General features: G+C 37.3%; 1 protein-coding gene across 1 annotated transcript in view; it reads right to left on the reverse strand.

The window, feature by feature from the left end:
• The window catches only part of cacna1fa (calcium channel, voltage-dependent, L type, alpha 1F subunit a), a 47,777-nt gene extending 24,691 nt beyond the window's left edge, over positions 1 to 23,086 (reverse strand). Inside the window, exons 1-24 of the mRNA XM_038309448.1 lie at positions 22,663 to 23,086; positions 18,833 to 19,022; positions 18,635 to 18,740; positions 10,843 to 10,982; positions 10,611 to 10,756; positions 10,372 to 10,524; positions 10,082 to 10,278; positions 6,559 to 6,662; positions 6,310 to 6,452; positions 6,149 to 6,217; positions 6,000 to 6,063; positions 5,871 to 5,897; positions 4,418 to 4,578; positions 4,105 to 4,330; positions 3,820 to 4,027; positions 3,614 to 3,734; positions 3,442 to 3,514; positions 3,254 to 3,317; positions 1,750 to 1,807; positions 1,559 to 1,655; positions 1,344 to 1,473; positions 1,175 to 1,234; positions 995 to 1,101; positions 768 to 855 (exon numbers count right to left, since the gene is read on the reverse strand). Coding sequence (XP_038165376.1) covers positions 768 to 855; positions 995 to 1,101; positions 1,175 to 1,234; positions 1,344 to 1,473; positions 1,559 to 1,655; positions 1,750 to 1,807; positions 3,254 to 3,317; positions 3,442 to 3,514; positions 3,614 to 3,734; positions 3,820 to 4,027; positions 4,105 to 4,330; positions 4,418 to 4,578; positions 5,871 to 5,897; positions 6,000 to 6,063; positions 6,149 to 6,217; positions 6,310 to 6,452; positions 6,559 to 6,662; positions 10,082 to 10,278; positions 10,372 to 10,524; positions 10,611 to 10,756; positions 10,843 to 10,982; positions 18,635 to 18,740; positions 18,833 to 19,022; positions 22,663 to 22,681 — 2,751 coding nt within the window. The 5' untranslated portion in view covers positions 22,682 to 23,086. The remainder of the gene's footprint in view (positions 1 to 767; positions 856 to 994; positions 1,102 to 1,174; positions 1,235 to 1,343; positions 1,474 to 1,558; positions 1,656 to 1,749; positions 1,808 to 3,253; positions 3,318 to 3,441; positions 3,515 to 3,613; positions 3,735 to 3,819; positions 4,028 to 4,104; positions 4,331 to 4,417; positions 4,579 to 5,870; positions 5,898 to 5,999; positions 6,064 to 6,148; positions 6,218 to 6,309; positions 6,453 to 6,558; positions 6,663 to 10,081; positions 10,279 to 10,371; positions 10,525 to 10,610; positions 10,757 to 10,842; positions 10,983 to 18,634; positions 18,741 to 18,832; positions 19,023 to 22,662) is intronic.
• Positions 23,087 to 23,762: the final 676 nt, after the last annotated feature.

Here is a 23,762-nt window from a genome sequence, read left to right on the forward strand (position 1 = left end):
AGGGGGCGGGATTGTTGTGGCAGAAGGTTCGCAAGCAAGTTTGGTTGTGGCCGGTTGATTCATATTTCAACCGTTGCGTATATGAGCTTCAACATATGAATCAAGATGCTATGACCGAAAAAATTTGACTGACAGACGACTGTTGATAAATGATTGGCTGAATTTAGGTGTACAGGCTGACGTATAACTAACTGGTCCAAATAAGATAACGGAAAAAACCCCACAGATTTTAAGAAAGGATTTTTTTTTATATAGAAATTTTCTAAATTTTAGGAGTAAATTTATATACATGTTTAAGCTAGAATGATTCTACATTTAAATATGATTTCGCTACGACTTTAAATATCAAAATGAACTTTAGTAAACACTTGAAATAAATCACTTTGTATGATTAAATTCTATACATTTAAAAGAAGCTTTAAAACATAGCTTTAATATAAAGGCACTGTATGCATGAGTATGAGTGTTTCCTAAAATGTAAAAACTAAAAGTAGGCACATATAGTTGTTAACCATAAATACATTTTTTACCAAAAATTCTGTCTAATCTAAATTTTTATTTGTTGAATTGTGTACAAATATGTTATTCTCCATATAATATCTCTTTGGGTACATCTCCATAATTACTTATTTTCTGAGATTCGTCTATCAATGGATCGCTGATGAAGATTTAAGGTGAAATATAGATTTTTTGTATAAGAGTTATAAGAAAAAAAAAGAAAGAAGGATCAAAGGGAAGGAGGATATGAAGGAAGCAGAGGTTTTTACCTTCAGTCCCTTGGCTCTGTTGATTGCTCGGAGAGGCCTGAGCACTCGGAGAACTCGGAGAATCTTTACCACTGAGATCGCACTTGAACTGAAAGAAGCAAAGCAAAGGATTTAGAAGAATATCTAACTAACAAACAAAAAAGAGGAGAAAACAATATGGAAAATGCATTCATAGGTTTACTATAGTTTTAAACCTAATATTTATTTTCCTCTTTCTATCTACTTACTGTAAGAAGAAAGACGTGAGTGACACACTGACAACCAGCAGGTCGAGGAGGTTGAAGGCGTTCCTGCAGAAGGAGCCGGTGTGAAGAAAAGCTCCATAAACTGTCATCTATACAAGAAGAAGAAACAAGGTGAGTAAACATCTGCTGTGATTTATTCAGCTTCATTCTATTAACCGTTACCTTCAGGACAATCTCCACGGTGAAAACCGAAGTGAAGACATAATCTGCGTATCCCAGCACCTGGCGATGACAGAAGTTAAACTCAGAATTTAGTTTCAGCACCTTGGAGAGAGGATTAGAAGCAGAGGAGCGTGGAGTTAAAGTGGCAGCCTGTCTGAGGAAGCCTTACGATGTTCCTGAATGAGTGCGATTTGATGGGATCCTCAGCAGCCAGCGAGATGCTGCTGAGGATGATGAAGATGAGGATGAAGTTGGTGAAGTAGTGGTGGTGAATGAGGTTGTGGCAGGCGACACGTAAACTGAAGAATAAAGCGAATGAAAGGGAGTCATGCATGCTGCGTCGGTGTTTGGCTTTTGCTAAAATATGAATCCCAGTGTGAATACCAGTTTTTCTTTCCCAGAATGAAGAAGGAGCTTCCATCGGGTATAGGTACAATCTTCTCTTTAGGGCCGGAGAACTCTGGCTTTAATGGAGCAACACCTGCAATAAAGAACAAATTAAGGAGCTGCTTTGAAATCTCTCAATCAGCTGATGGCTGATCGCTTCTGCAAGGCGGGACGTCAGTAAGACTTACCCTCCAGACCCTCAATGACTCTCAGCTCCTCATTTTCCTGCCAATCATCCTCTTCGTTCTAAAGCCAAATAAAAGGTCAGATTTATTCTAACCTAAATACAGCATGAAACATATTTCATCGCAGTGCAAACTCAAATACAAAGTTAAACCTTGTTTATTTAGCCAAGAAGAAAAACACTAACGTTTTTATTTAGCATCCTGCACGATAATGTAACAAAAATGACTTTTTTCTATTCTCTATTCTAGAGAACATGCCATTTAACTGGGAGCGATCTGTGACGGCTTTCATTATTGTTTAAGAATGTAGCTGTGATAATCCAGGCTGGACCAGCCCACACAAAGCTCTATGTTACGGTTCACGCTGAACTAAAAATCCTTGGTTATGAGCTGGAATCAGTTTTCTGGGTAACTTAAAACCCGTCCCAACAAACATCAGGCTGGGTGATATTTTCAGGGTAAAGTGTCTACCCGACAAAATGACATCTCCATGACTTGTCTACCACGGTTAGAATAAAGTAATAGTATGGATATTATCAAACAATGTGAGGTGGTATGAAACAGAGGAGGAATATGTGGAAGAGGACGTCATAAAGACTGTAAAGCACGGTGGAGGATTTGTTATACTAAGGGTATGTGGGTTTTATTTAAAGAGAGATACATCATTGATTCAACTAAACCAAAGAGGGGATAGTTTCCCTGATACCACATTAGTCCAGGTCCATAACCAGCACCATGTTTACATCTAAAACCGATGAGGACCTCTGAAGGATTTATTAAATCATGCCAATAAGCAATGTTTAAATTTTAATTGTCTTTTTTTCCCTCTAATTATTTGTTTTTATTAATGTTGACTTCTGAATTTCTGAATTTGAATTCTATTTTAATTGTATTTGGATATTACAATTTGTTTACTATTCTTTTTTCTCTAAATACGCTTATTTACAGTTGTTTTTATTAGTTTCACTCATAGATTTTTACGTAATGTGACTTACATAGCAGGGGCAAAACAAAAAAAATATAAAAATAATAGAAATAAAATCCTAGATTAGGACAGATTGCTGTAGTAACACAAATAACCTGACTGCTGTTTCTTTCATCACCTGAGAAAACAGCTACTGGAAACTGGAGCCCACATTAATGCATTATGATAAAGAAACATTATCTCTTAAAACTCAGTAAGTTTTATTCGTTAATAAACCTCATTACAGTTTAGTTAGTTTTTATTTTTTGGAAGGCATTGTTATTTTGTATTTCAGCTAACAAAAATGTTTTTTGTTTTTTTTTATTGTACCGAGGAGTCAAATAACCCTCTTTTTCTTCGCCCTTTGTGAAATATTATGGGAGGAAAAAAATAAAGAAAAGTCCTGTTGACCTGCTTTTTTTGATAAGAGATGACAATATGGGGGGATACAAACTGAAAATTTAGGTTAAAGCCTTTTACACATTTTGAAAATGGAGGATTCACACCAAACATGTATCCAGAAAAAAAAAAGAAACACTCTACCCCTGCGTCTTCATCCTCTTTCTCCTCATCCTCATCCCACTCCTCTTCTTCTTCCTTTTTCTCCCTAAATAAAAAGGACAACAGGACAGTTTGGCTTGGATGAAGCCTTTTTAATGTGATTAAAGCGCATCCACAGGAGAACAAAAAGGTTATCGACGTGTCTAAGATGGACTATTACTACAGCTTACTCCACGTTTTTCTTTCCACCGCTCCCTGCCAAGTTATCCACAGCGATAGCCAAGAACACATTGAGCAGGATGTCTGATCCAGGTGTCAAGGAATTTGATTTATTTCCATCGTGGGACAAGATCACATTCACAAAAACTGGTATTCAAATGGGTTTAAGTGGAGAAAGGATACAGTTACCGCAAACAAAGAGGATGACGAAGTAAATGCAAACCACCATGTTAGGGAAGATCGGCCCTCCGTACGCCATTATGCCATCATACATCACAGCGTTCCAGTCCTCTCCAGTGAGAATCTATAACAGATTAGAGGAATGCCAGGACCTGTTTAGGCTAAAGGGACGGACGTGTACTGGGCATGACTGGGGAGATGCAAGTCACCTGGAAACATGTCAACAGAGCCTGAGGGAAGGAGTCAAACGTGCTTCTCTTCATCTGAGTCTCGTCAAAGTTGAACTTCCCTCCAAACAGCTGCATCCCCAGCAAGGCGAAGATGATGAGGAAGAGGAAGAGCAGGAGCAGAAGGGAGCAGATAGCCTTCATGGAGTTGAGCAGTGAGGTGACCAGGTCGGAGAGAGCAGCCCAGTGTCTAAAGGTGGAGAGAAGGAGTGCAAAGCTGTGAGAAACCTGAGTCTGAGCTGAACATCTGGATCTGGTACCACTCACCGGGTCATCTTAAAAATGCGGAGCAGTCGGATGCAGCGCAGCACGGAGATGCCGATAGGCGGGATGACGTCCATCTCTACAAGCAGCGTCTCTAGAATGCCGCCGCACACCACGAAGCAGTCGAAGCGGTTGAACAGGGCCATGAAATAGATATGGAGGCCGAAGGCGTACATCTTCATCAGCATCTCCAAGGTGAAGAGCAGCAGCAGGATCTTGTTGGCTCGCTCTGAAGAAACCAAGAAGATGGACCATGACATCTTAATCATTTAAAGAAATGAAAGCTGGCAGAACAGAATTGATTGTTTTCCATTACCCTGCATTTCTGTGAGCCATTTGGGCTGTCCGTAGTGCTCCGAGGCGCTGGCCACCGTGTTGAGAAACACCAGCAGCAGCACCAACCAGTAGAAGTTAGTGGTCTTTACGGCAACACGGCAGTTTTTTCTGAATGTATGGTTGAGCTGGCACAACTGGTCACTAAAGGCAAACACAGCTTTTTGACATTAGTGGAAAAAGATAAATAAGAGGTCCATCTATTTATCTTCATTTTAAACTAATCACTACCATCGATTAATCTCTCAATTATTTTTTCAATAAATATCCGCATAACCAAAGATTCCTTAAAGAAGATTTTTTACGAAATAAACCAAGTGAAACTCAAACTTTTCCACTTGAGAGTTCTGGATAGAGCATGTTGACAGACCATTTATTTTTTTAAATTTGAAATGCAAAACGGTTATATATTTTTTTTACAATTTTGATATAATTACTGCTCTAAGTGGGGTTAGAGCAGGTATTATTAAAGGCATGTTTTACAGTCTCTATACTCCAGTTAACGATTAATTACTAAAATTAATTACTAAATTAGTCCAAGCCCGAGTTGTGTCAAAAGAACAAACATTTGTTACTTAAGTAGAAGTATAGATACTGCAGTTTTAAAAACATTTTCATAAAAGTTTTAGTATCAACTTGACCTCTTTACTCAAGTAAAACTGAAAAAGTATGTGCTCCAAAAAGTACTTAAAGTATAAAAGTATACAGTAACCTTTAAAAAAAACAGCCAGACGCCACTATATGAACCGAAATCTAATTTTTTTGACTATTTCGAAAAATTCTTTGAGATAGGGCCAAGGATGAGGGAGGTCTTGTTGGTCTCCGTCTACCCATACGCTCTCGCCCTTGTCCGACCTTTCAGACATTTTGACATCTTTTTCTGAATCCTACATTGTAGCATGGCATAGACAATTCATGTTTGCAGTCTGAAGAACACATGCTTGCTTCTGATGATTTCCTTCAGCTAACCAATGAGTGTTTGCGTTATATGACTCATCCAATGAGTCTAGTTTTCACTAGATGTGGATGGAGCCAATGATCTGCATTGGATGGAGCACATGACGTGAAATAAATATTTAGAAACATTAAACCAAAGCCAAGAGTAACGAGTAACGTTTGTTTGGAAAATGCGAGGAATAGAAAGTACAGATACTTGTGTGAAAATGTAATGAGTAGAAGTCAGAAGTAGGTAGAAAAATAATTAATCGAGTAAAGTATAGATACCTAAAAAGTGTACTTAAGTACGAAGTGTTTACTTGAAGAGCAAGGACATTCACAAAGCTGAGGATTTAAAATAAACTACACTGAGAAAATGAGCTGAAAGGCTAAATTAGAGATAATGAATTAAATCAATGTTTGAGAAAAAAATAGCAAAACAGCTCAATAAAAATTTCTGCTTCTTACTGCTTTCGTAAGTTTGAGTAAAAATATCTCACCAGAAGCTGTTGGCCATCATCTTCGCCCTTTCAAGATAAAGAAGAGGAAGGATTTTAGCACAATCACCAAATCCTGTCTTGTATGCAGCTGATTAGTTACTGAAGTTGGCGTCTTCCTGGTTTGCTTACATGAGTGAAGCACAGAAGCCGCTATCATCGTCCAGGTATGCGATATCATCATCAGAGTCCGACTCTGTTAAGCAATAAAAAAATAAACGTTGGCAAATTGTAGCAGAAGCAAATTAAAAAGTCAGAAACAATAAATATGGCTTTCTTACCTCCCCCATCCTCGCTGTGTTTGTACCAACCAAACTTCTTCATCATCTTCTTCTTTGCGATGGCAGCACCTTCAGAAACGTAGAAAATAGTTTTTAATGTGGGTCTTGAAATGCTACGAGCTAAAACTGTGAGTTTTGGTGGGGAAACACTTCAAACCAACGTTTGTTTCCTTCTTCGTCCACATCCTCGGCTTCTATGAGCCAGTCCATGTATCCGATCATGTCCTCCTCCATCTGCTTGCTCTCCTGAGCTTTCTGCAGCTCCCCCCGTGCAACGGCCTTCTCTCTTTCTTTAGAGAACTCTCTGTAAAGGAAAACACTTAAAACTTTACAAAAACACATACTTTATCGATCACCACAGAGGAACGACCCAAAGAAAGATGGAAATAAGCGAGGCATCGGCAACCCACCCGCTCAGTACACCCAATACGAGGTTGATGATGAAAAATGATCCGAAGATGACCAAAGAAACAAAGTAAACCCATGGTATGTCGAAGCCAATGGCATCATTCATCTGTGTGAAAACACGGAGAGAAGGACAGTTATACGGTACATTAATATTGGACATACAATGCAGTAAAATTATATCACAACAACATAATCTTACCAGGAAAGTTTAGGAAAAATGTAAGCTTTAAGTTCATTTTGTCAGGTTTCGATTTCTGTTTTTCTTTTGAGTATTCAGTCATACTTTACTCCTTGTTTTCTAGTGTTTAGTTTTCTTTTTTTCCATGTTTTATAGTCCTAGTTATTTGATTATCATTTTGTTGTTATTTCCAGTATTCCAGGTTACTATTTGTTGCTCTCTGCTGCCCTCTTGTGTTCTCCTTCTTCCCTAGCTCTTTCCCTCTCTTGTTCTTTGCACACCTGCTCCCAGTTTCCTCATTAGCCCCCTCTTTGTCTCAGTCTCCTTTAAAAAACCCTCTCTCTTCAGTTTCCCTTTGCTGGGTCCTCGTCAAACACCGTCTAACATGCTCCAACTCCTTCTCTCTGTGCCTTCCTCCTTATGATTGTGATTCCCCTGATGTCTCCATGGATTCTGGTACGTTTAGACTAGTTTTAATTATTTTGTTTTTTGGACTCCTGGTTTCATGTTTGTTTGGACTTTGTATTCTTTTTGGATTTTTGGATAACCTGCCTCTGTTTTCTGTTAAGTCATTATTAAATCCACAAGAGATTCACCTCTGCCTCCCTGCCTCTGCTTTTGGGTCAACTAACCATAGCCAAATCGTGACACATTTCTCAGAAAGAAAAATCGGATTATAGTTATTATTTATCAGAAAATCAAGGATTCAACAATTATTAGAGTTACTTTTGGATCATTTGAGATTTTCTCTCTGGAAAACTGTTGCTGCTACTGTCTTATCTTACTATTCTGGTCACGTCAAAAGCACTTAAGATGCTAAACAGTGGCAGTTGCTGCTATGTATTGCATTAACAAATGTTGAAACAAATAAAATAAATAACTACAACGGGTTAAAATGGCTGCTGTGAGGAGCTTATCCTTAGCCTCACTGGAAGTGACAGATTTTTGGATTGTTATCCAATCAGGGCTCTAATTTGCAAAGGTTGCCTCAATGCAGAGAGTCTAATGGTTACATTAATGGGTTTAACAATGCATATTTGACCAGTTATCATTCCAGGTGAGGTTTAGCCTATCTTGTATTAAGTGAGAAATCACAACTGATGCTGCGGTATGAAATTATTATTTTAGGGCATTTGGCCCATAGTATTACTGATATTCTACTGTGTTTAGCAATGGTGTGTGAGTTCTTTTTTTCTACATATTTATCCTAATTTCACACAAACAATCTGGAGTTTTTGTTACTGAAAATATCAATCTTTGTCTGATGTAACCCGACATGTAAAGCCACAATAGTTTTTAGGAAACACCGAACATCTGTGTTGGTTTACCGTTCCCTGACTTGCTTCCCAAACATTTGCCTCTACTGTATATAAAACCTAATAGTCATTAGAGAACTGGTGACTCTAAGATGCATCTCTTTAGTTCAGTTCTTTAAGAGCTTTTTGAGGGTTTTTTTTTTTTTCCTACCTCCTTTACTATCCACCTAACAAAACATGATGGTATGACTTGGATGGTCGCAGAGAGGGGTGATATTAAACTGTTGGGATCCGGAGGTTTGTCCACCAGAGGGCGCTAGAGATCTCCTCCTGAGGGCATGAGCTGCACACCTGTTTCCTGTCTCCCCATTTCCTGAAGACCTACTTAAGGAGGAGGAGACTAACAATTCCCTGCCAGAGTGTTAGCCAGTAATGGTAAGCAAACCTGAGCCAACCTGCTTGATCTGTAACCCTGATTGTGAGACCCTGCCTGATCTTGTTTCTCTCTGCCTCACAGATCCCGACTTCCCTGAAAACCTGAAACCCTGGAGATTGATATCTCAGCCTGGAATCTATCTGCCTGCACTCTGTCTCAGTCTCTGCCTCTGCCCTCAGCCCTCTGCCTGCCAATAAGCCTCTGGACCCACAAGGTTCCCCCCTGCTGATCATAATCTTCTCTGAGCAGGTATTTTTCCCAGTCTTCAGAAAACTGCAAACTTCCTGGATCTTATCTAACTGCTCTGTCCTCCTCAGTGATGATCCTCCTGTGACCAGACCTGCTGAACCCAGAACCCATGCTTCATTACTTTCGTGTTTAATATTGTAAATAAACCAGTTAACTTTTTCCCAGTGTCTTTGTGTTTCTGCATGTGGGTTAGGCACCTTAAACCCACCATGACATAAACGAGTATCTATCTACATCTATTGCTTGGTTAAAATTTGTTTATTTAATTTTGGAGTGTAGCTTTGAGCAGAGGTTTCTAAAAATGTTTTGCTTCTGACCCAAAAAGTCAGTTTACTCATTACCCAAACTATTGGTTAAATACCAAAACATTTCTACATAACCATTTAACCAGGGGGGTAGTGACATTTCAAACAGCTGGTGAAGTCAAAAAAGTTGAAAAACAAACCACTGTTTTTTTTGTTTTTTTTTGTTTTAAGAAATTGAAAGAAAATTTGAAATTGGAATTTTTAACATTTTTAATTGAAAAAGCTTCCTGGATGGGAAGCAAAACGTTTTCAAACTTGGAAAACAAAGTCCAGTGGATTGTTTTTTTTTAAACGTTTGTTTACTTTTTTAAACACTTCATATAGCTTTAAGAACCAAAAATTAGTTTTGTACATTTTTAAGTGATTCTTTTATATATTTAAGCGCTTTAACATGAATGCTTTAGTTTAATTTTTGTAGTGGATCTCAAGATCCCATACTGGTTGATCAAGGACAATCAAGCGGGGTCACGACCCCAACTATTGAAGAAATGGCTTAGAGAAAGAGCACCTGCACCACTCTCTATATGTCAATAAAAACTTAAAAATAAGCCACGGATTTCTAATTAGCAATGATTAGTTTAAAAAAGTGATAAATTAGAGAAATTGTTTAATTGCTATCAATTTTAGCAGGTCTGAAAAGTGTGGAACCAGATTTTGGTAAATGAAATGATTTCCTATTCTTCCATTCTACAGCCATTTAAAATGCCCCTTTCACTGAATTACAGGGTCTGAACAGGAGAATGCGCTTCTCTCTAGATCTTAATGTCCACAAATCGTGACAAAAAATATTTTAGTACAAAGATTGATGTTTAAAAAAGGAATTGTAGAGGACCAGCCACGGACCTATCAAGGAAAGTGGGGAAATTTTGAATGGCTACTACTGTACTTGATAACTGTGTTTAAAAATGTTAGATCTTTCTACATGTTTCTGATCAAGACGATACTAGTGCAGTAAAATAAATTAATTTATTAGAAGGTCAATAAGTTTTAAACATCTTGATCTAAGGGATTATAGTATTTGTGGGGAATGTTAACTGGAACCACTGGTAAAAATCTTAAAGGACAAAATGCAGTAAAATCTGGAGGCATGTGTGTCTGTACCCAGTAGAGCACATCTGTCCAACCCTCCATAGTGATGCACTGGAAAACTGTTAGCATGGCAAAGAAAATGTTGTCAAAGTTCGTGATGCCGCCGTTGGGACCCTCCCACTTCCCCTTGCATTCAGTGCCGTTAGTAACACAGAAACGACCGACGCCTGCAAAAGCGCACGGCGATGGATCGTCCTCCACCATAAGACCTGCAGCAGGAGAACAGCAGGAGAAGCACAGGCATTGAAGTAGGATGTCAGAGAAGTGTAGGATATGTGAGAAAATCCAGGGAACAGACAGACCTGTGCTGGTGTCAAAGCACGTCTTGTGCATCCTGCCGAGGAAAAGCTCTAAACCTACGATGGCGTAAATTATGATGACAAACATGACAAGCATGCCGATGTGGAGCAGAGGGACCATGGCTTTCATAATAGAGTTCAACACAATCTGTAAACCTGACAGGAAAAGCAAACATTGAAACTAATTATAGGCACAAACAAAGACCAACTATAAATATATATATATATGAAAATATATATACTTGGTACGCCAGACACAAGCCGAAGAGGTCGCAGCACTCTGAAAGCTCGGAGAGCTTTAACATCCAGACCTCCAGGTTTTCCTGCTGCATGGTGGGCCTCTCCTGGCTTATGATCCGTCATACCCTCTGCTATCACACTGAACAACCTGCACAGAGGAGCAAATCAATGTTGCTGCATAGGTTTCATAAGAATGACAAAAATGAAATAGTGACTCTCAAGTAGTTAAGCTACCCGACAATGACAATGATGAAATCCAGCAGGTTCCAACCGCTTCGTATGTAGGCGCTGGGGTGCATGACTAAACCATAGGCAAGAATCTTGGTAAAGGTCTCGATGGTGAAGATGACGAGGAAGACATATTCAACTTGTTCCTAAAATCAAGATAAAGGTTTGGTGAATCGTGTGATTATAACAACCTTGGTTTGTATCACTCTACTGGTAAAGTTGCGAAAAAACTGGCTTTCTCCAGCAGTCATTTGCAAGAGAAATGGGGACACCCAGGTTGCCAGTCCATCACACAGCAAGAGACCAACAGAAAGAACACCACTCATACAAACCCTCCTATTAAATGGTAATTTAAAGGAAGTTTGACCAAACTAATGTTTTTGAATTGTAGAAAGCTGGATTATTAGGAGAGAATCCACAGATGCAAGCTGTGAGCACGCCGAACCCATACCAGAGGATCCTATTGCTGCAAGGCATCACATCAGGATGACCAACTGTGCACTGAAAGATCATGCATTTCTGTTTTTCCCCATTTTGAAAGATCTGTGTCTTACGGAAGAGGATAAGGGCCACTGAAAAAAAAAGTTACCTGATTTTTTTTTTTTTTTTTCAGTTTAACATGGGGAAAAAGTCAGAATTCTGACTTTAATGTCAGAATTCTGACTTTTTTTCTTAGAATTCTGACTTTTTTTATTGTCAGAATTCAGTCAGAATTCTGAGAAAAAAGTCAGAATTCTGACTTTTTTCCCCATGTTAAACTGAAATAAAATTTAAAAATCAGTTAACTTTTTTTTTTTTTTCAGTGGCCCTAATCCTCTTCCGTAGTGTCTCAATATTGTGATTTTATATATATTTTTTTTACCATAGAGTAAGAATAAGTGATGATGTAAGCATGTTTATTCTGACCAACGTAACACATTTAAAACAGTCCAAAAATAATATCCATCCATCCATCTTCTGTCAAGCTTATCCCAAGCGTGGTCACGAGGGGTGCTGGTGTCTATCTCCAGCAGTCTAAGGGTGAGAGGTGGGGTCCACCCTGGACAGATTGCCAGCCATCGCAGGGCAACACAGAGACAAACAACCATTTATGCAGCCACTCCGGGACAATATAGAGAAGCCAATAAATCTAACAGTCATGTTTTTGGACCGTGGGAGAAAGCCAGAGTACCCAGAGAGAACCCATTCATGCTGAAGGAGAAAATGCAAACTCCATACAGAAAGATCCTGGGCCGGGAATCTAACCCAGAACCTTCTTGCTGCAAGGCAGCAGTGCTACTCACTGCGCCGATGAGCAGCCATAATTTATAGGCAGAATTTTAGCATTATAACCACAATTTTAGTCTCTTTATTCAAAATTTCTCAGCAGGATTTTGTGCTCCTGCAACATCAAATTAGTGCTGAGGAGTGTTGCACTAGTGGGTTAGAGCAGTGCGCTTGTGGTCTGAGAAGGTAGCAAGTACCTGGTTTGATTCCCACAGCCTCCACTCTGGGTTCCTGAGCAAGACCCTTACTCCCACACTATTCCACAAGGGGATGGGTTAAATGCAGAGGTAAATTACATTACAATTATTATATTTATTTTTGTTTTATTATTTTAAGTTTTTACACTATTTACCAGGGGTGGAATTTACAGCAGCTGACCGGTGAAAACGTGCAGTAAAATGGCTCAACATGCCACAGACTACAAATGTGATGTAAATACCTGAGTGATACAAACTCCAAAGCGCAATGTGCTAACACAGAAAACCAAAGCAACAGAAAAATAGAAGAAAATAAACAAAAGAAATGACCTGTAATCAATGCAAAGATGAAGTCAGCTTCCTCTAGTGGTCTGCTTCATTTTTGTCTAATGAAGCCAGATTTCAGTGTTTTTTTATTGTCAGCTCTTGCTGCGTTTTTCTGAAGAATTTTTTTTTTGTCTGTGTTTTTATGTTTTGCAATTTGTATAATTGTGCACAAATGCATGCAGCACTTTTAATTATTTATAGCGTGTTTATCTGTTTGCTGTATGTTCGCACCTGTTGGCCAGCATGAGAACTTGTAAGAAATCATTTTTAGTTTTAAGAAAGTGTTCTTGTCGTTTTTTCACAAATTGTCAAATAACTGCTAGATTACTAATCCGTCATTAAGACTGGAGCTTGGATGGTTTTCTAACCCGCTAACCTACCGCCTAAAACACTCTGTCCTCACCTCGCTTTGATTTGTACTTTCAGGTTAATGCTACTAATTAAAGATGCATCGTCTTCACCTTAAGCTGGCATATGTATCCTGAAGTATAATTGAATATCATATAACTAGTTTAGTGCTTGAAATGCATTCACAAGAAGCTGTTTTAAAAAAAGGAACAGTGAGAGATAATAAATCCCCCTCAACAGATCTAATACAGTCAGCTTAACTCATCTGTGAAATCCAATAAAGAGATCTACCAACATCCATCCTGCTGTTGGTGTGTACGTGTGCAAATGTGTGTGTGAGTGTGAGTGTGTGTGTGTGGGATGGGGGGTTGGCACATGCTTTAAAAACGCTCAGACTGGAATTTAACCTTTTTTATAATTATTTTCATTGTCATACATGGCATATAAGAATTCCTTCAATAATAGTTTAGCAGTATATTGGCCTCTGCACACGCTATAGATATTGGAATCAATCGTTCAGGCAAACTGATGGATTTTTTCCAACAAATATATATTCAGTTCCATTAACAAGGTCATTTAGTGATAAAAACAGGACAAAAGGAAGAATAAAGACAGAGTGGGGGAGTAGAGATGAAGCAGATGGTTGGTGTTAAAGTAAATCATGATCTCTTACAAGCTCGCCCGGAGGAGGTCACAGCACACTTCTCCCCCTCTAACAACATTACCTCAAGCAGCACCTGAAGAGGTCTACTCAACACCTTTTTTGCTTTTCATAAACCATTAAGAAATATTTGCATACATTTATATCAAAAATCATTTTGCTATAGAATAGTTTATCAAATATCTAATATGGAGTTGAAGATTTATTTTTTTCCCATTTTACTTTTACATGTCTCATTTTTGTCACTTTGCTCTCTTTGAAACTTTAACCACAGCTACATGACAAGAAACTGACCAGCTTGTCAATGCTAGAACAAAACTCGGACATTTTAATCTCAGAAACTGGCCTTATTTGTGTTATTTTCAGTGCTTCCTTTCTTTAGATTTCATTAAAACATTTATCGAACCTGAACCAATATGGTCGTCATGGGAAGGTTGTCATGCCCCGTCAACTTTTCTGGATTTTTTAACCTAAAACATGTTATTTTCATGAAACATGAAAATAACATGAAACTTAGTAAATTGGTTCCTTTGAATACTTTTAAGCTGAGAATTAGATGTTTTGAGTTAGACTCCCTCACATGTCAATGTTTTAATTGAAATTTTATTGTAAGTGCATATTTGGCTTTTATGTGTGTGTCTTTGTACGTATGTAATGATGTGATGTAATTTTGATGCCTATCTTGGCCAGGTCTCCCTTGCAAAAGAGATTTTTAATCTCAATGGGTATTACCTGGTTAAATAAAGGATAAATAAAAAATAAATAAAAACCAAAAACCTGAAGTAAATAAAGGTGAAAAAAAAAATAATATTTTCAGTGCAATTCAGTGCAACCAAATTCCTTCACAAGTCAGTTAATTTGTGAACTTATACAATATATAACTTCCCTTCAATATAAATCCAGCTGATCTCTGAAAGCATAACAGGTTAGTTTAGCATTAGTCAGTAACAGGCCCATAGAGACCAAGAAGGGCAGCAGACAGATCAGGGAGAACGATGTAGAGAGGAGTAAAACAGGGTTAGGTTATAACGAAATACCCTGTACTTTGGACAGCTGACAAAGAACTGCTGGCTTATGTTGTCTTTAATGCTAAGAGTGGAAAAAAAATCTACCAAGTCTTGATGGTTCACCTAAACTGACAGTTTGGGCACAGAGACCATTGATTAGAGACGAAGCCAAATAAGCTGCAGAGATCCATCTACTATCAGTTCTTCACTCCACAGGTCTGGCCTTTATGAAAGAGCCATAAGAACAAATATTTAACTTAAAGAAAAAGAATCTGTCCCATTTGCTTCAACACAATTAAGAGACACAGCAAATATAGAGTATGGTACACTGATCAAGTGACACCAAAATAGAACATGTGGCTGATATTCAAAACCCTACATGTGGACAAAAGCTAATACTGCTAACCCAGCCTGGGAACCATATGCCACAATAAAACATGGCAATGGCAGCATTATGCTGTGGTGATCTATTTCTGTAGCTTCTGCCATGACAACAACCCCAAACATACAACTAAAAAAAAAAAAAGAATGGTGCAGAAAAAAAAAGTTGAAATCATTCTCCTTTTTAGTCACATCGCATAGTACCAATAGATACTCCAAATCTGTGGTTCCCCCAGTTATGAGATCACTCTGTTAGCAGTTTATCTCAGGTGACCACATCCAGATTCTGGTTTCGTCAGTGTGCCTTATGGCTTAAATGTTGTCAATAAAAAAGCCATTTAAGAATTTGGAGAAATCAAGGTCCCAGAGTCTGAAGGAATGCGTCATCAGCTGGTCTTGTTCACTGTGTTTTCTGAAGCCTGCATTGAAACCCAGTAAACTGACCCGGCCACAGTCTTACAGAGAACCTATAGAGTATTGTCAAAAGGAAGAAGACTATCAGTGAAAGCTTCGCTTCCAGAACACCTGAGCAGAACAACAGGAACACTGCATCCATACCAAGCCACATCCATGTGGAGATTCAGAACAGGAGAAGAACCCAACCGAGTATAGAGAGTATAGACAGAAACCTAATAAAAGATTTTATTAATCATGTTTACATTTAATCCTTTTTAAGAGACTAGCTGTTGGATTGTCACCATCTGTTGGCCAAACTCATAGAAAATTACAGGAAATAAATAAATGAAACTGAAATGTCAGAGTCAAGTAAAAGTATTAGTACCTCTCCAAAATATGACTTTGGTAAAAGTCCAAGTCACTGACTGAAATGTTACTTGAGTAAAAGTCTTAAAGTATCTGAAATGGCTTGTACTCAAGTATAAGAATTACTGTAAAAATATAGATGTACTCAAGTAATGCAGTGAAAAGTATAAGTAAAAAGTAAGTGCCGTTTGAATGCCTTTTTTTTTTACATTTTGGTAAACTTTGATGGTTAAATTAAATTAAAATAATGTAAACAACAATTTATTTATTTCTTTTTTTACTTAATAACTAAACCAAACATTGAAAATGTATCGGAGTAAAAGTATGCAATTCAGTTCGTAAATGTAGTGAAGTAAAAGTGAAAGTTCTCAAAAAAAATGTATACTCTTGGAAAGTTTAAAGTACTCCAAAATATACTTAAGTACGGTAGTGAAGTATTTTTACTTCGTTACTATACAACACTGGAAACTGTATGTGTAATGAACCTATATATGATATGACTTCCAGAAAAAATAAGACACAGGTAAATGGACCTTTCTCTATTTATGACTTTAATCTCAGAATCGTGACTTTTTTCTCAGAATTCTGACTTTAATCTCAGAATCCAGACTTTTTTTTCTCAGAATTCTGACTTTAATCTCAGAATCCAGACTTTTTTTTCTCAGAATTCTGACTTAAATCTCAGAATTCACACTTTAATCTTAGAATTCTGACTTTAATCTCAGAATCCAGACTTTTTTTTCTCAGAATTCTGATTTAAATCTCAGAATTCTGTCTTTAATCTCAGAATCCAGACTTTTTTCTCAGAATTCTGACTTTAATCTCAGAATTCACACTTTAATCTCAGAATTCTGACTTTAATCTCAGAATCCAGACTTTTTTTTCTCAGAATTCTGACTTTAATCTCAGAATCCAGACTTTTTTTTCTCAGAATTCTGACTTTAATCTCAGAATTCACACTTTAATCTTAGAATTCTGTCTTTAATCTCAGAATCCAGACTTTTTTTTCTCAGAATTCTGATTTAAATCTCAGAATTCTGTCTTTAATCTCAGAATCCAGACTTTTTTCTCAGAATTCTGACTTTAATCTCAGAATTCACACTTTAATCTCAGAATTCTGACTTTAATCTTAGAATCCAGACTTTTTTTTCTCAGAATTCTGACTTTAATCTCAGAATTCACACTTTAATCTCAGAATTCTGACTTTAATCTCAGAATTCACACTTTAATCTCAGAATTCTGACTTTAATCTCAGAATTCACACTTTAATCTCAGAATTCTGACTTTAATCTCAGAATTCACACTTTAATCTCAGAATTCTGACTTTAATCTCAGAATCTAGACTTTTTTTCCTAAGAATTCTATATATGATATGACTTCCAGAAAAAATAAGACACAGGTAAATGGACCTTTCTCTATTTATGACTTTAATCTCAGAATCGTGACTTTTTTCTCAGAATTCTGACTTTAATCTCAGAATCCAGACTTTTTTTTCTCAGAATTCTGACTTTAATCTCAGAATCCAGACTTTTTTTTCTCAGAATTCTGACTTTAATCTCAGAATTCACACTTTAATCTCAGAATTCTGACTTTAATCTCAGAATCTAGACTTTTTTTCCTAAGAATTCTATATATGATATGACTTCCAGAAAAAATAAGACACAGGTAAATGGACCTTTCTCTATTTATGACTTTAATCTCAGAATCGTGACTTTTTTCTCAGAATTCTGACTTTAATCTCAGAATCCAGACTTTTTTTTCTCAGAATTCTGACTTTAATCTCAGAATCCAGACTTTTTTTTCTCAGAATTCTGACTTTAATCTCAGAATTCACACTTTAATCTTAGAATTCTGACTTTAATCTCCGAATCCAGACTTTTTTTTCTCAGAATTCTGATTTAAATCTCAGAATTCTGTCTTTAATCTCAGAATCCAGACTTTTTTCTCAGAATTCTGACTTTAATCTCAGAATCGTGACTTTTTTCTCAGAATTCTGACTTTAATCTCAGAATCCAGCCTTTTTTTTCTCAGAATTCTGACTTTAATCTCAGAATTCACACTTTAATCTTAGAATTCTGTCTTTAATCTCAGAATCCAGACTTTTTTTTCTCAGAATTCTGATTTAAATCTCAGAATTCTGTCTTTAATCTCAGAATCCAGACTTTTTTCTCAGAATTCTGACTTTAATCTCAGAATTCACACTTTAATCTCAGAATTCTGACTTTAATCTTAGAATCCAGACTTTTTTTTCTCAGAATTCTGACTTTAATCTCAGAATTCACACTTTAATCTCAGAATTCTGACTTTAATCTCAGAATTCACACTTTAATCTCAGAATTCTGACTTTAATCTCAGAATTCACACTTTAATCTCAGAATTCTGACTTTAATCTCAGAATCTAGACTTTTTTTCCTAAGAATTCTATATATGATATGACTTCCAGAAAAAATAAGACACAGGTAAATGGACCTTTCTCTATTTATGACATTATCTCTACCTGTATGACTGTTTAAATAGCTTTTTTAAAGTTATCAAAGTTTAGATCAGTCTATGCTGAGAAGAATTGCTAAAGCCTTTAGATGTGTGACGCTGGTGAAGACGTTCCCTAAAACACTCGCAACTGTTACTGATTCAAAAAGGTGATTCATCAAAGGGCAAACTGAATACAAGTATATTAAATGCATATGTTCAGCTTCTTCACCTCTTTATGTTATTCTAGCACATAAAATCACAATTATATATGCAGAAGTTTGTGACAAAAACATGAAGTTAAAGGAGTTTAACACACTTTTGCAAGCTATTGTATAAAGAAACCTGTTTCTACCTAAAAATGACAAGAAGTGACTCACAAGCTGGTGGTTGGTAGGGTTGGAATCGTCATCTGGATATGGCTTTGTGACCCCCATGGCAACACAGTTGGCAAATATAGCTAAAAGAATGAAGATATCAAAAGGCTTGGGGGATGTAGTTAAGGCTTTAACAAGCATTTGCAGAATAAATCCACAAAATGTAACACGTGCAACAACATGCACAAATAAAAAGGATATTTCCACTCCACCAGGGCCAGCGCCGCCATGCGGATGGGGTTGCTCAGAGTCAGGCAGCAAAGGGCTCGGGGGGCTCTGAGGGCAGACTTGTTGGCCTGCATCGCCTTCTTGGCCCCCCCTCCCCTTTTCCTGGCTGAGCCAGTTGAACCCAGGGTGTCCGATTTGCCCACATCGCCCACTGGAGGGGCATCTGTCAAAAAATGGATAAAAGGGGATAAAAATCAGAGATAGAAATGAAAACATAAGAATTTTTACTACAAGGCCATACTATAGAATACTTTCATAACAAGAAAATACTGTATTAACAATATAAATAATACATTACAAATGGATATAAGTTAGATTTTTGACGAATTGAAGAAACAGTGGGCCTCAACGCTCATATTTAGGCAGTATTATTTTTTTCATTTCTGTTTATAACAGTAGGAAGAATATTAACTTTTACAAAGATGCTGCCATAATTTACTCATCTACTAAAAAAATGCTCTTCAGCTGCAGAACACATCCAAGGAAATCCCTTAAATATGGTCCCTTGTTTGAATATAACAAAATCATTCCTAGTTTTGCAAAAAGTTCTAAACACCTTTGGCAACATGGAAAGATTCTGTGACAACTTTAAAAGTAGATGTCAGGGTTTTTTTTCCCCTCTGTTTAACTTTATTTTTAGTTTTGTTGTATTTGTAGTTTTTTTCTACCAGTGTTTTGTTCTTCAGTTACTCTCTTGTGTTTGTTTCCTTTCCCCTTGGTTTCCTTCTAGATGCTTGTAGACCGCAGCATAATGCTGCCATCACCATGTTCCATTGTAGCACACAGTTCCCTGTCAGCTCATTAGTCCAGGCTTTGTTCTCTCTCCTATATATACTCTCCCTGTGAAGTTCCTCAGTGCAGGCTTTTCCTGGCTCCCCACGTGAGATAGATAGATAGATAGATAGATAGATAGATAGATAGATAGATAGATAGATAGATAGATAGATAGATAGATAGATAGATAGATAGATAGATAGATAGATAGATAGATAGATAGATAGATAGATAGATAGATAGATAGATAGATAGATAGATAGATAGATAGATAGATAGATAGATAGATAGATAGATAGATAGATAGATATTTAAAAAATGTATTAAAAATAATGAGAAACAGGTTTCAAAGTGACCGTCAAAAAATGCAGAACATTTGCAACAGCATATATGATTAAAATGTAATTTCATTTGTCCATAACTGATGAAAGGGATGGAAACCAAGCTGGAAAGCATTCAGCACTGAGAAAGCTGCAGAAATCTCTGGTAGGCACTCTTGTTGAAGGTGTTGTGATGCTAAATTAAACTCAAATTTAACTTCAAACCACAATTCTAAAAAGGTACATTTTGCAGAAGAACATCTCAAGTCATTTATAAAACAGATTGGGAAAAAAATCACCAAGTCAAGATGCGATGCAGCTAGACTTCAACTACAGGAGACTGCTTGTTGAAATTGAAACCAAAGGCAGTTTAACAAAGCATTATGCATTTAGGGTTGTATATTTATGCAACTTTACTGTTGATTTGTTATATTTCTTCCTGTAAAAGATTTTTTTCTTTTACTAAACTTTTATACCATATACAGGTGCTGGTCATAAAATTAGAATATCATGAAAAAGTAGATTGATTTCAGTAATTCCATTTAAAAAGTGAAACTTGTATATTATATTCATACATTACATACAAACTCATATATTTCAGATGTTTATTTTGTTTAATTTTGATGATTACAAATGACAACAAATGAAAATCTCAAATTCATCATATCAGAAAATTAGAATATTACTGAAGACCAATAAAAACAAAGGATTTATAGAAATGTTGGCCAACTGAAAAGTATGAACATGAAAAGTATGAGCATGTACAGCACTCAGTATTTAGTTGGGCCTCCTTTGGCCTGTATTACTGCAGCAATGCGGCGTGGCATGGAGTCGATCAGTCTGTGGCACTGCTCAGGTGTTATGATAGCCCAGGTTGCTCTAATAGTGGCTTTTAGCTCTTCTGAATTGTTGGGTCTGGTGTATTGCATCTTCTTCTTCACAATACCCCATAGATTTTCTATGGGGTTAAGGTCAGGAGAGTTTGCTGGCCAATTAAGAACAGGGATACCATGGTCCTTCAACCAGGTACTGGTAGCTTTGGCACTGTGTGCAGGTGCCAAGTCCTGTTGGAAAATGAAATCTGCATCTCCAAAAAGTTGGTCAGCTGCAGGAAGCATGAAGTGCTCTAAAACTTCCTGGTATGTGGCTGCGTTGACCCTGGACCTCAGAAAACACAATGGACCAACACCAGCAGATGACATGGCACCCCAAACCATCACTGACTGTGGAAACTTTACACTGGACTTCAAGCAACGTGGATGAAGTGCCTCTCTTCTTTTCCTCCAGACTCTGGGACCTTGATTTCCAAAGGAAATGCAAAATTTACTTTCATCAGAGAACATGACTTTGGACCACTCACCAGCAGTCCAGTCCTGTTTCTCTTTAGCCCAGGCAAGACGCTTCTGACGCTGTCTGTGGTTCAAGAGTGGCTTGACACAAGGAATGCGACAGCAGAAACCCATGTCTTTCATACGTCTGTGTGTGGTGGTTCTTGAAGCACTCACTCCAGCTGCAGTCCACTCTTTGTGAATCTCCCCCACATTTTTGAAGGGGTTTTGTTTCACAATCCTCTCCAGGGTGCGGTTATCTCTCTTGCTTGTACACTTTTTTCGACCATATCTTTTCCTTCCCTTCGCCTCTCTATTAATGTGCTTGGACACTGAGCTCTGTGAACAGCCAGCCTCTTTAGCGATGACCTTTTGTGTCTTGCCCTCCGTGTGCAAGGTGTCGATGGTCGTCTTTTGGACAACTGTCAAGTCAGCAGTCTTCCCCATGATTGTGTAGCCTATAGAACTAGACTGAAAGACCATTTAAAGGCTTTTGCAGGTGGTTTGAGTTAATTAGCTGATTAGAGTGTGGCACCAGGGGCCATCAATTTTGAACCTTTTCACAATATTCTAATTTTCTGATATGATGAATTTGAGATTTTCATTTGTTGTCATTTGTAATCATCAAAATTAAACAAAATAAACATCTGAAATATATGAGTTTGTATGTAATGTATGAATATAATATACAAGTTTCACTTTTTAAATGGAATTACTGAAATCAATCTACTTTTTCATGATATTCTAATTTTATGACCAGCACCTGTACCTCAAATTAAAGGCAACAAAGTTGATGAATGGCCTCTGTTTTTACCATTAAAAGAGCCACTAATGTATAGCCTTTTCACAATCACTATATATCACAGAAAATATTGGTATATTCTAAGGGGAGAGTATAAAGAGCATCCATCCTTCAGTCTAAAAACATTAACAGTATCTGCGACCATTTGATGTCAGACACTATCCTGGGAGCCGTATATTGTATTTGTTATGTAACACCATTAAGAATGGATTTGCTTGCAAGAAATAGATATTATGTCCTGTAGATCTCATATCATAAGACCAGATGTGACCTACTTCTTTACAGGCACAGTATGGCACTTAGCGCAGCAATATCCCCAAATAGGCCCATGAACACCTGTTAGGAAAGGCCTTGCAATGAGATAGCTTCATCTAAGGACACCTTTAAATTCTCAGACAGCACAGATGTGCCCCAGGAAAAGTTTGGAGGATAAAAGGAACAACCTGTACTAAAATGAAATGTGCTTTTAGCCCAAAGCATGACACTAAAAGGATCATGTGACAATATTGTAGGTCAAGCATTTACTAATTGCCTGTGCATACTGAAAAAGAAAAGGAAATGAAACTGTGCAAACATTACCTTTCTTTGCTCCATCCATTTCCGCAGCTTTGCAGCAAACAGCCACCTAAAATGACGCACCATCAACCCTTTAGGATATCTGTGATGCGTGAAGGATCACAGATATAAATCCTGAACCCAACAAGGGTTTTTAAGTTAGTCGTTAAGAAAAAAAGACTAGAAAGGTTAAAAATAAATAAATAAATTAGCGGTGGCTCATTTTAAATGTGCGCATTGAGCTGAAAACCATCCGTCCTGCGACGCTCCTGCTTCCTGTCCCGCAAAAAAATTCAATTAAACTAAATCCACTTAATGCCTGGCGACCTGTTGCGTGATAGGAAAAAAAAAATTGTTTTTGTAGACACTAAAACATAACGGTGAGAGTTGCAGAAAGAAAGGTGCAGCCATGTGCGGGAGGGGGGGTTGGTCAGCCCGCCGGGATTAAAGAGGCTGAGCCGGTTAAAAGGATGACAGGAAAACTGCAGGGTGGAGGAGAACAGACGGATCTGGGATTCAGCTGCAAAATTATACACAGAAAACGGACGAATGGTGTCAAGATTAAACGAATTTGAAATTCATTTTTAGGGCCACTGAAAAAAAATTACAAAAAGTTAACCGATATTTAAATATTATTCAGTTTAATATAGGGAAAAAAGTCAGAATTTAGAGTTTAATCTCAGAATCCAGACTTTTATCCTCAGAATTCTGACTTTAATCTCAGAATTCTGACTTTAATCTCAGAATTCTAACTTTAATCTCAGAATTCACACTTTAATCTCAGAATTCTGATTTTAATCTCAGAATCCAGACTTTAATCTCAGAATTCTGACTTTAATCTCAGAATTCACACTTTAATCTCAGAATTCTGACTTTAATCTCAGAATTCACACTTTAATCTCAGAATTCTGATTTTAATCTCAGAATCCAGACTTTTTCTCAGAATTCTGACTTTAATCTCAGAATCCAGACTCTTTCCCTCAGAATTCTGACATTAATCTCAGAATCCAGACTTTTTTTCTTCTCAAAATTCTGACTTTAATCTCAGAATTCTGTCTTTAATCTCAGAATCCAGACTTTTTTCTCAGAATCCAGACTTTTTTCTCAGAATTCTGACTTTAATC

This window comes from Cyprinodon tularosa, unplaced genomic scaffold (genome assembly GCF_016077235.1).
Source record: "Cyprinodon tularosa strain WSP-4 unplaced genomic scaffold, ASM1607723v1 ctg66, whole genome shotgun sequence".
NCBI classification, from domain to species: Eukaryota; Metazoa; Chordata; class Actinopteri; order Cyprinodontiformes; family Cyprinodontidae; genus Cyprinodon; species Cyprinodon tularosa.